The 13,219-nt window shown below is 39.2% G+C and overlaps 1 protein-coding gene across 1 annotated transcript in view; it reads right to left on the reverse strand.

Moving 5' to 3' along the window:
- ARHGAP15 (Rho GTPase activating protein 15) overlaps nt 1-13,219 on the reverse strand; it is a 707,176-nt gene that overhangs the window by 129,210 nt on the left and 564,747 nt on the right. Inside the window, exon 12 of the mRNA XM_068968725.1 lies at nt 11,993-12,127. Within this exon, the coding sequence (XP_068824826.1) occupies nt 11,993-12,127 (135 nt within the window). The remainder of the gene's footprint in view (nt 1-11,992; nt 12,128-13,219) is intronic.

The raw sequence follows: 13,219 nt of genomic DNA on the forward strand, positions 1-13,219 counted from the left end.
TCACTTGTAAAACTAGCACTGCTATTTGCTTACTATAAAAGGCTATCCATTTTCCGTGTTTCTGTTTCCCAAAGTGTAGGTAGAAAATGTGTGAGTCAATCCTTAGGGGAATATTCCAGTCTCCAAACCACATGGCAATTCTCAACGAGTATATTCTGCTGTTTCAACATGAGCAGAATTCCCGCAGGACTTGTATAGTACTACAGGAGACATCACTTCTAAAGTTTAACTCTCCAAACAACGAGTGAGTTGATGAAGACACATTGCATTTTAAGAAGCCCATGATAGTCCTACAAGCTATTAAGAGAAAATTCTGTTATAAACTTAGAGGTAAAGAATTAGAGCAAGGACAGGTGCCTGAGCACTGAATGCGTGTCACTGAGTGTGAGCAAGTAAGGGGACAGAGGGTAAGGCATCAGTTCTCATCTCACATCAAGGTTCGAACATAGCTCAGGGAGCTTAACGTGAACGTTTTCTTGAGATAATTATAAAAGGATTAAAAATAAATCTACCTTTTAAAGCTAGAATGTCATAAGCTGTGAGAGTTGAAGAGTCACACCCTCCATATACCTCCATATACATTCCAGTTTGGAGAATGTGTGTGAGTGTGTGTGTGTGTTTGTGTGTGTGGGAGCCCCGGTGTCTATGTGTGTGTATGAGGAGGGATGACTTCTTATGGAATATGGTTTAGTTGACAATTCTGAGTGTTTTGGCCTGTGAGAAAGGTCAACAGTGTTACAAATACTTGTACAAGCTCGCAAGTAGCCTCCTTGTGCCACACCCTAAACTCCTTACATCCCAACTTGTGAGTCTGTGACCTTTACAAGAGAAAACACAGGAACACTATCAGTGAGGAAGCTAATTTCCCAACTTGGAAAAAGCAATACTTTGAAGTTTTTTTTTTTCTGGTGCTACTCTCGATGTTACAATTTCTAATATTTAGTAGAAGGAAGACAGCATCAGGTTGGGGAGGGTGAGCCTCTGGGTTATGATAAAGATGTATGTTTTACAAGGAAGGGACAAGCTCTGGAGTCATGAGGTGGAGTTGGGCTTGGGAACTGCTGGCTTAACAAAGGAGAGATGTTGTGAGATAAAGAAAGCGGGAGTTGATGGATCTTGAAGCAAAAGAATATCCTGGAATGTTATCTGAAACATATTTGGTGCTGTCTGGAATTCTGGAAACCAATATTAAAGTGGAATAAAGATAGTCATATGTGTCACTCAAGACAATGTTATTAAATGAGTAGAAAGATGGTGGGAATGGATAGGAAAGTCATGTGAGAGTGCGGACTGAAGGATAGTCTGACTGTACACAGGTTTGATTTTACTAGCTAACGTTCACTGAAGGCCACATGCCAGAAATCTGTAAATAAGTGCCTTGTCATGAAACTCATACTCAGTTGTGTCTGACTCTTTGGCACCCCATGGACTGTAGCCTTCCAGGCTCCTCTGTCCATGGGATTTCCCAGGCAAGAATACTGGAGCGGGTTGCCATTTCCTCCTCCAGGGGATCTTCCTGACCCAGGGATTAAACTCATGTGCCCTGTGTCTCCTGCATTGGCAGGCAGATTCCTTACAACTGAGCCAACTGGGAAGCCCTTGTCATGATTGCTATGGTGCTCACAATGGCTGTCGTGTCTGACTCTTTGTGACTCCATGGACTGTAGCCCGCCAGGCTCCTCGATCCATGGGGATTCTCCAGCCAAGAACACTGGAGTAGGTTGCCATGCCCTCCTCCAGGGTATCTTCCCAACCCAGAGATCGAACCCAGGTCTCCCGCATTGCAAGTGGATTCTTTACCATCTGAGCTACCAGGGAAGCCCCCTGTCATGATTAGCATTTCATTAAATCCCCTGCAGTCCAACTGGGAAAGATATTACTTTTACATTTCTTTCTAGATGTAGACTTTGATGTGTGTTCTTGTTAAAGTCTTTCTTAGGATTCAGGATTTGAATGGAAGCGGTGCTGTGTCCTGCATGTAGAAATGTTAGCTTCCCTGATGATGTAGGCCTCACTGAGGAGTTAAATGTGAGTGAAACATTGGGACATGCCCCTGGTAGAGAGGTTGAGCAGTCACACCCTCCATATACCTGGGGCATTCAAGGAAGGGCCAGGAAGCCAATGGGCTTGAATGAGACTGTCCAGCCAAGACAGCTGTGGGTGACCAGACATGAAGGCTTTGAAGACCTCACAAAGAATTTGTCTTTTCTTCAAAAGAAAACTGCAAGCCAGTTGCATAAGAAGCCTATCCTTATAACTAGATTTACGCTGGATTGGGTGAGAAAAAAAAAAAAAAAAAACCTGTTAAGGAAGTAGAAGAGGTCTTTCTCCCAGAAATGTGGTCAGACTCAGAGTTGGGAGTGGGTCAGTAGAAAAATTTTTGGAAGCCCTCTCTGTGGGGTTCACAAAACGGTGTGGGTATCATCCCATGAATATGAGATGAGATGAGCATCTCAAGGACCACAGATCTTCAGTTTCATTAGGCTTTGTTAGTGCTGTGAACTTGATAACAGTTGATGGAAACTGTCACCTAAATCTACATTAGAGGAGAGGGTAAGATAGCTGTTGTCCATTGAGATACTGAGGATAAATTCTACATCCTGCTATACATTTTTAACAGCATTTCTCTTCAGTGGGAGCGGGGATGCTCAGGAAGCTGTCTCATGAAGGTTGACTGGCTGATAACTCAGCTTGAGAAGTTTATTGCTTAGAAAAGTGACCTCATGAAGAAAGAAGTGCAAGTAAAACAAAGTTATAAGGAAAAACAAAAAGATAAGCACTGCATTTTCTCATGGAGGTGATGTCTTACCACTCAATTAATTTCAGCATCAAGGCCCAATTTTAATTCTGAATCACCTTCTAGTTTTACTTATAAAGGACTTTTCATTAAGCCAAATTAAGTAGATGGAGGTCCAGTTGTTTATTATCTAGCACTAAACCATTTCTACAAAAAGACACCTGTGCAAGCCATTTGGCTCCAGTCAACTATTTTTTTTTGCAATTTAATTATGAATATAATTAGAATGAGTTAAGAGACAAGCGAGGCATCCACCATAAAATTTCTAGTTTGCTAACACACACACAGAGACACACACACACATACACACAGATTAAAAAGCAACCACAACAAAAACCCTGCCAAGTCTGTGAGAATGTTAGCTTGCAGTGGAAACTATAGTAAAAGGGGAGTCTTTGTAAAATCTACCTTTATTTTAAATTCAAATTTCCTTAAAATGGTTCTGTAGAGAATATTTTTATACTATATTATTTTTACATCTCTGTTGTCTTTGTGGTTACCCTTTAAACCCTGCTTTTTCCTTTCTCTGGTCTTAAGGTAATTTGTCACTATCATGCTTTCATGTTTAGCAACTGTTTGTAGTCAAGTGCCTTGCAAGCTCTGTTTCTTTTCTCCCAAAGAGTATCATCATGGAGTTGATGATGCATCAAAAATAGTTTGACCAAAGGGCAAGATAAAGTCAAGAGTAAAGAAAATATTTGCAAATATACTTGACTAGTTTTTTTTTCCCCCCAAATTACTTATTTAAAGTATACTTATTTAAAGACTTCCCTGGTGGCTCAGATGGTAAAGCATCTGTCTACAATGTGGGAGACCTGGGTTCGATCCCTGGGTTGGGAAGTTCCCTGGAGAAGGAAATGGCAACCCACTCAAGTACTCTTGCCTCGAAAATCCCATGGACGCAGGAGCCTGGTGTCCATGGGGTCGCAAAGAGTCAGACACGACTGAGTGACTTCACTTTAAAGGTAAAGTGGCATGATGGCCATAGAGGGGAAAAAAAAAAATCATTAAGACATGCAATGGATACTTTCTGCCATAAGGCAACACCTTTTTATAGGAGGGTGGTGTGACTGACAGATATATAGCAGGATGAGTTGTATTTAAGGATACATAGGGCATGTTATATCTTTGGGGCCTAGATTTCAAAGATGCTCATTCAACCTTATGGATACCATTTCTCAGAATTTGTTTTACTGCTTAATTAATCAGTGTATACCAAAATAGGTCATAAATATTATCTTCAAATGTGTGTGTTATTGCAACCTTTAAACTGAAGACTTGAAAATTTTATATATTTATTTATTTTAATTGGAGGTTAATTACTTTACAATATTGTAGTGGTTTTTGCCATACACTGACATGAATAAACTGAAGACTTGTATGGAACATCTTTACTGTCTCAGTTTATTGCTGGCTTGCCTAATCTCCAAGGCCTATATACATAAATACACATACACATATGGGCTTTGCTCATAGCTCAGTTGGTAAAGAATCCGCCTGACATGACTGAAGTGACTTAGCAGCAGCAGCAGCAATGCAGGAGACACCAGTTCGATTCCTGGCTTGGAAAGATCCGCTGGAGAAGGGACAGGCCACTCCAGTATTCTTGGGCTTCCCTTGTGGCTCAGTTGGTACAGAGTCTGTACCAACTGGGAGACCTGGGTTCAATGTGGGAAACCTGGGTTTGATTCCTAGGCTGGGAAGATTCCCTGGAGAAGGGAAAGGCTACCCACTCCAGTATTCTGGCCTGGAGAATTTCATGGGCTATATAGTCCACGGGGTCACAAAGAGTTGGACATGACTGAGCAGCTTTCACTTTCAGTTCCATATGTATATACACATATATTATATAAACATGCTATATATAAAACAAACATGATACCTAATAAGCATGATATGTAATAAACATTATGCATATATATTTGGCTTCCCTAGTGGCTCAGATGATAAAGAATCTGACTGCAATGCAAGAGACCTGGGTTTGACTCCTGGGTTGGGAAGACCTGAAAGCAATGACAAGGGGATTGTATTGGAAGCACAGGTTTTTTCATTGTGGAGTTAGCAATGTTTGCATCCCTATGATGGAAAATGCACAGGGCCACAGTCAGGGATGGGAGGAAAAGTAATTATTTTTACACACAAAAGGCAACTTTGGAAATTGAGACTATAGCACCTCAACAAACCTCAAATCATGCTCTAATATGAGCAGCAAAGAGCTGCGGTGAAAGAGGTGACCAAAATGAAATTATAAGATAGTCCTTGAATAACTGAACTTTGGCCTAGGCTTAAGAGAAATCTCTAATCCTATCCCTCATAAATAGTAGATAGAACATTTTGTAAGGAAGTCCATGAGGTCATCTCTCTTTATTTCCCTCTCATCTACTAATCAGCCTATAGTTTTACTATTATCTCAGAGCTGATGATTGTTTAGATTTGAGGCAGTTAGATGAAAACTGATGGATTAAGAGCTTCTATGATATAGAGATAAAGAAAGTACCATCTGTAAAAATTAAAATAACCTGTAGTGGGCAAAAAATGGCTCCATATAAATGTCCATACTTTAATTCCCAGGGCCTGTGACATTCTTCCTTTACATGACAGAAGAGATTTTGAAGATGGGATTAAGTTAAGGACCTTGAGATGCGGAAGTGTCCTGGATGATTCAAGTGGGCCCAATGTAATAACAAGGATCCTCAAAAGAGAAAACTGTAATCAGAAGCAAGTCTGAAGGAGATATTACAATGGAAGAGGTTGGAGGGATATGATATCATATGATTGTTTCCTGTGAAGGTGGAGGAAGGGAACCACTGGCTAGGGCACGCAGGCAACTTTAGAAGCTGAAAGATGTGAGAAGTAGATTCTCCCAAAGAACCTCCAGAATATGGTCCTTCTGACTCTGATTTTCACTCTATGAGACCAAGTGTCACACTTCTGTCCTACTGAACTATACGGTAATAAATCACTATTATTTTAGGCCACTGAGTTCAAGATAATTTGTTATGGCATCAATAGGAAACTAATACACAATATCCTATAGGAAACAGAGGCTGTAATTCAGAAAACAGAAAGAAATCCCAGTTTGGACACTCTGAAACAGGGATTTCAGGGTCCTAGAAGCACCATTGTAAATGGCAGAAGGCTCTAGATAGAAAGCATTCTGGAAAACTGGGACACTGTACAATAGAGTCAAAAAAAAGAGTAAGTTCATTATAAAAGAAAAAAAAACATAGAGAAAGATAAGCAATTACAAACTCCAGGAAAAAAATAAATACACAAGAAAAGCATGATCCAACTATAATGGGAACCAAATATGGCCAATAGTTTAAGCAATTTTTGGAGAGTAATAAAATAGATTCTTTTGGATGTGGTGAAGAATATTCTTTGAGAAGTGTAAGGATTGTAATAGTGAATTCTAAAGAAAAAGTCTTGTGAGATCTCTTGGACAGGCAATGAACAAGACTTACAAACTCATAGTAATACAAATATAAATCCTGTTTATTAGTTTCCAATTTGGTCAAACCATTAAAACTTCAAGGGGTTAATGACCAGTGATTGTGAAAAAAAGGGAGTACGATATAGGAACGTACAGAAAGGAAAATATACTTATCTTACAAAGGCAAGTTATGAGTTATTATAGAACGTTGATGAAACAAGAAACAGAGGCTTATTCATATTAAGTACCAAAATATAATAGCATGATTATCAAATATTGGAGGAAGTGGAATGCAATAAACTGATATTTCTTATTAGGAATTATCTATAGATGACAAGTCAAGAAGTAGAGATGTTATCCAGAGTTATGTAAGTAACTACTAGAAGAGATAAAAACTGAAATAGCTGAAGGAGGTTTCCTCTTATGAACAGGCCTAGGGATGTGAAGTGATAGGACTCAATCTATCACTTTCCATTATAAATTCCTCTGTGGAATTTGGTTTGGTAAATGTTATAGTTTGATACAAGTGAGAAGCTGTAAAAAAAGGAATATTAGTAACACTTAAACTTGAAATACTACTCACATGATTTAAGAAAATAATATTGCATATATCTAAATGAATTTCAAAAGGGGTTGTGTGAACAATTGGTTATAAAAATAATACAGTGGAGGGTTAAAATGTACTCAAAGAGGGCAACATTTAAAGCATTGGTGCTTTTAGAATCTATTAGTAAGTATTGAAACATTGCACACTCTTGGAAAGTACTAGCTTTATTTCTAACCTAAAACTCCAGTACTAAAATTTCTGATGATTTAATTCTAGCCTTGATTTAAAAAAACACCAAAATGATATGATCTTCTGTAGAATGATATAGGATATTTATGTCTTATAGGATGATGTAACAGACATATATTTGGCAGCAGCTAGTTATTTTATTCTTCCAGCAAGATTTCTTTTAGATAAACAGTCACAGAAAGGCAATGTAGGATGATGGAAGGTATTTATGTTTTAGAGTCTGCAGCTGAATGCTAAACCTAATCTTCTGAGCCACATGAACTTGGGAAATATTTTGCGACTTGCTTTATTCCTCTGAAAAATGAATTTCTTTCAAATCATTTATTGAGCACCTAATACAGAGTAAGGAAACTGTTATGCTGTATAATTCTCATAGAAACTTGATGAGCTAGAAATTATTTTCCGCATGATTTTTTCATTTCTTCTGTATCCTGTGCTATTATCGGAAATGAACTATATAATTATAAAAAATGCCAACAAGTTTTCCTTTCCCAGGAATTTTGAAAAGATAGAAAAGACACTGTTTGTTGCCTCTTTTCTTTGGATCTGTAGAAGTACCAGAACAAAAGAGATGGGAATAGAGGTAAACTTAGTACATTTCCTAGGATTTAGATGTACTGGAAATGTCCACAACCCCGGCAGGCTTTTAGCTACAAGATTGCATCACCTACCATAAAACTCTAAAGCTGTGTTTTTGTACTGAGTTCACATTTAGGATATTAATAATGCTTTCAGCACAAGTCATGTCCAGGGAATTAATTCCCTAGCAGTCAGTGGGTTAAATCCCTACAAAATAACGTGCAGGTGACCCAGTTGTATTGACCTCAAGTATAGAATTTCAGCTCAATAGCTGCAGTACTTGGATTCTGAAATATAAAATAATTGCAGGTGTTTTTGTTACCCCAAAGGGTGTTATCGGACAGGGGATCCCTATGGCAATTGCAGGTTCTTATCATATTAATGTTTGTTTTTGGTCCAAGAAGAAACTACTTAAAAAAGTAAATGCCTTCTGTTCCCTCTTCTTGGAATATGTAATGATGACTTTCAAACATATAATAAAAATTAATAGTATTTCAAATAGCACAAATGGTCATTAATTGCTTTTACATGAAATAACATTTCTTCTTCAGAAGCAGAGCATTACAGCTGGATGCAAAATTCTTTTTGGTCTATTCCTTTTAACTCTGTCATGAAAGCGTAACAGAAGATCTCTCAATTTGTGACCAAAGAGAAACGTTAAGCCTTCACAAACTGGGCTTGGAGGTAGTGAGGCAGCAAAGAGAAATACTTTTACAACTACCTGAACCATGACATTGACTGGCATGACGTGTTGCTAGTGGCTGATCAGTGACCAGACATCACTTCAAGCATTGACACCAATAGAGGGAACTGATTACCCATGTGGCAAAGAAGCTGAAAGCCAAGTAAGGAAGAGTGTAGTAACCAGGTGACTAGAGACTGCAGAGAGCCACTATCTAGCTGGAGGGGCAAGAGGAGTGTCCCCATCACCAGATGGAAGCTGGAGCCAGAATCGACTGAAGACATGGAGGAGATGGATCCTCGAGTAGGGGAAGCTACCTGAGGAAGGTGGGTGAGCAAGGGAGAGGGAGTGGAGGATAAACTAAAAAACTGGGTTATCTTTTCCTTCCCCCTCCCTCTGCCAACTACCACTGGCCACTTCCTTTGACTGCAGTAGCATCTCTGTAATACAGCTGGCTAGGGTCAACCTTCCACAGGTACAAAGCAACGAAGTGACAAAAGAAGATTGGGAAAGAAGCCCACAGTCAGCATATATGGACATCTCCCTTGGGGAATTACTTTACCTGGCTGGTTCCTTTTCATGAAAAGTTAAGAACTCATGAGTGGGTCTGTTGAGCTCACAATATAGATTTCACAAGAAGCAGTGAGCACTATGATAACGCCCAGCACCTCTCTGCAATGGATAAGAATGTATTTACAGTTTCGATTTTTTTTTTTTACTCAGTTAGTGCACATTGGGTAACAGTGCCTCCTCTGGTGTGGTTTTGCCATTTCCAAGCAACTATGTGGCCACTTTCCTTTTGCTTAAGGATATTTAAATACGAACTACAACTTCGAGCTGAGTTAAGAACTCAAGAACTAATGTCAAGGTTCTGTCAAAAATGCATGGATTAGCAAACATATGTCCCTTTCCAACATATTTCTCAACCACACTAACCTCTTGGTTAGTCCCTCCATTTTATATATGAAAAAAATACTAAGTATTGCATGAGTTAGGTAAGGCAAGATTGTTAAGATGATTCTCCTTGCCTTGAAAAATGAAAAACTCTCCTCTCTTTTCTTCTAGATCACTTTCTTAAACAAAGCTGATCTGAAGAAACAATGTTAGCATTTGTTCAGTATCTTACATCTTTAAAGGGACGTTCTAAAATACTTTCTCATTCATTCTCAACATAGCCTATTTGATAGGAGTTGGAAAAAATCATTGCAATAGTCATATAGCACAGTAGCATGCTGCCTATCTCAATTCTGCTTTGTTAAGTTCTGACCATGCCAGTGTTTCTGAAATTCTGTCCAGTTTGGAGCTGAGTCTAGGATAGTCCAGAGATGGTCTTACTTTTTATGGAAATTCAAAGGACACAACCTCACATGGGTTTGAGGGCTTGCTTTCTGCATCCTTAGACTAAGGGAATGGCTTGCCTAACATCTTCAGAATCAGGTTAAATAAGGAAGCTTAAATGATGGGTTGTGGCTCAGCTGGTAGAGAATCCGCCTGCAATGCAGGAGACCTGAGTTCGATCCCTGGGTTGGGAGGATCCCCTGGAGAAGGGAAAGGCTATCCATTCCAGTATTCTGGCTTAGATTTTTCCATGAACTGTATAGTCCAGGGGGCCGCAAAGAGTCGGACATGACTGAGAGACTTTCACTTTCAAATGATGGGTATATTACACCATAGCCCTCCGATCAGCACAAGCACGAGTATGCTTTCAAATGAGACAATTCTCACTTAAACGTATGGAGACCACGATGTGAAATTTGTATGACTTCTTTAGATATATATAATCAGAGTACATAGGTGCATGCTAAGTTGCTTCAGTCACATCTGACTCTGGGCGACTCAGCCTGCCATGCTCCGAGGTCCACGGGATTCCCCAGGCAAGAATGCTGGAGTGGATAGCCATGCCCTCCTCCAGGGCTATCTTCCTGACACAGGGGTTGAACCTGCCTCTCTTATATCTCCCCCACTGGCAGGTGTGTTCTTTATTACTAGCGCCACCCAAATGCAGAAGCCGCCAAAGTCTTACTGGAAGGCTGTCCTAGCATTATGACTGACCTTCCATATCAGAATAAATTGTTATGAAAATTCAGGCTTGTGTATTTTTGTCTTTATTCTTCCTTTTAAAAACAAGTTAAGAGAGCCTGGGAACGATAAAATACTGTTCTTCTTGAGAAACAGAGGACTCATGAAATAAAAAGTCTGACAGGGGATAAGAGTTTCAGCCTCACTTCAAAACCCGTATTTAAAGCGCTGTCCCTCTATTCAACAACAGCAGCATCATCTGAAATTGTGAGCAGGCAGCAAGAGAAAGACCTTGGGAGAATAAACTCTGCTTTATTCCTCTTGATATCATTTTGCCAGAGCTTTAAACAAGCGTGAAGACTTTTGTGAAATGAAAAACAGAATAAAAGAGCATATTGAGGGGCTGTTTCCAGCAGGCTCCCCGTATCCCACTCCTCCTAATGGGAATGCTGTACACACAGCCATCCAAGATCAGACCTCCTAAGTAGAGCATTTTTTTTTTTCTTGGAGATTTTTCTCATTTGGACTTTAATTAAGCTCCTGCCAGGCTTGCAAGCTTTTTAATTTTACCTTTCTTTCTTCTTTCTTTTTCCTCCTTGAATCAGCCTGCTTGCCAGGAAACTTTTTCCAAGCTGTCACAATCATAGTAAGTATACCCTAAGATATTAATATTAAATTTAGAAATGTACTAGTCGCTGTTTCTTCAAGAATCAATAGCAGAAGTTTCCTCACATTTGCAAAGATTTTCATTCATTTGTTCATTAATTCATTTGTTCATTAATTCATTTGTTTTTCCTTAAGTGTGTGTGTGTGTGCGTGATGAATGACAAGATAACTAAAAGGAAGTTTCACGGAGTGTACAATGACTACTGGATTGTGATACAACTCAACCTCCCCCAAAGCCACCAGTTTAACAAAAGAAACCTTCCATTACTTAATTGATACTCACAATGTCCATAAGCAAACTGTAGCCAACTCTTTTCTAGTGTTGGTGGGTGTAGGGTGAGCGATCCCTTAAGAAGGTAATGTCTCAGTTGATGATTTAATACCTCTTTGATGAAATGTAATGTCTAATTCACTTCCGTTCTTTTTCAAAATCCCCTTGTAATCAGTTAAACTCTCCGTGACTCCAAAAGTACAAAGGTAGGGGCTGGGGATGTGGAAGGTGACCCCTTTAAAGCAGATTGCGAACAAGGACCTAGTGTAGAGCACAAGGAACTCTGCTCAACGCTATGTGGCAGCCTGGATGGCAGAGGAGTTTGAGGGAGAATGGATACTTGTATATGCATGGCTGGGTTCCTTTGCTGTCTACCTGAAGCTATCACGATGTTGTTAACCAGCTATATTCCAGTATAAAATAAAAAGTTTTAAAAATAAACAACAACAAGAAAAAAATAAAGCAGATTGTATGAGAAGCTATTTCCATTTAAGGAGGCTTAGTTGAAAATCAGCCACACTAAACAGGATGTCTTCTTTTTTTTTTTCTTAATTTTAAAAAATACTCAGATAATATTGTAGAAATAAGAATAAGCCGTTAGAAACCCCAAAACTAGAACGAAAGCTGTGGAGCACTGGGGGTATTATCATCGCCAGGATTGCTACTCTCACCATTCTTACTGTTTGCTTAATAATAATTCCACACCACCAGGTTTTTGCACCAGCCATTCCTGTGTACGAGGTACTTACTGATCGCCTCCACAAACTGCTCAAAGAAACTGTAAGGGAAGAGCGGCTCAGGCAAGTCCCGGAAAAACATCTTCAGTGCTCCGGTGACAACGTGGATGTCCTCCCACTGGCTGTCGTCCAAATTCAGCTTCTCTTCTGGGAAAACACGAGGAGAAATGGAACAACTGGTTTTAATGAAACAATTACAAGACACTAATTATTATGTTAATGTTTGCCTACTATCATCAGCAACCGTTAACAGCCTTCTGCACCTAGAGGTTTGGTGCTGTGCATGTTTTTTTTTTTTTCCTTTTTTCCATAGGAAGGGAACATTTTCAATGGAATACCATCTGTAGGAATGCAGCTAACAAAAAAACAAGAGACACAAAGAGACAGTGCCATTGACACAGTATGTCAGATACATTTATTCCCATAATGCATCAGTATGAAAATTAGCATCACAGCTCAACATGATTCAAAGCTATTTGGTTTAGAGGCCGAGGGGCTAAGAGTTGCCAATGATGGCTGGCTCAAGGGACCGGCCTAAAGGCCTTGCTGAGCCAACAGGAGACATATGCTAAACATGGCAATAGAAAATGAGTTATTGCTTTACATGTGTTAGCCTTGCTATGTACAAGGGAATAATGGGTAACACTTTTTTCCTTTTTTTGCTGAATATAAAGTCAGCAAGGAATAGAATACCGAGTGAGAAAAGATATTAATTCCTTCTTACTGCTTCAAAAATATCTTTTTTTTTTTTTTTTTTTTTTAGTTTTCATCTCAGCGAGGAAAATGTGCCCAGCAACAATATTAGACAGACCCCTGTTGGCCTACGTAGGCTATGCAAAGCTGTCAAAAATGATAACACATTAAAGCCAAACCACAAGTGCTCACCAACTCCTCTTAGAAACAATGGAAATGTTTGCTTGGGAAGCTTGAGTGAGTTGAGACATTTAAATATTAAAGAAAATAAAGGCCCCAATAAAGTTCTCAGAAGAAATAAAAAGAGTCTGGGCAATTATTTCCTTCCCTTTCGTCTTCAGGATGAAAGACTGGAACCATTCTCACTCAAAAAGTGGATGCAATAATGTCTAAAAGTGACACCTTTACATACAACTAAAAGGAAGCAGGCATACAAGCATTGCTGCTGAAACACAGTATTTGTCTTTCTGAACGTTACAACACAGAAAAGATTTTGTATTTTGGCCTTAATGAAAACTGAAGCTAATCATTTTGGACAACCTGGGG

The sequence above is a fragment of the Capricornis sumatraensis genome, chromosome 3 (genome assembly GCF_032405125.1).
Source record: "Capricornis sumatraensis isolate serow.1 chromosome 3, serow.2, whole genome shotgun sequence".
Taxonomy (NCBI): domain Eukaryota; kingdom Metazoa; phylum Chordata; class Mammalia; order Artiodactyla; family Bovidae; genus Capricornis; species Capricornis sumatraensis.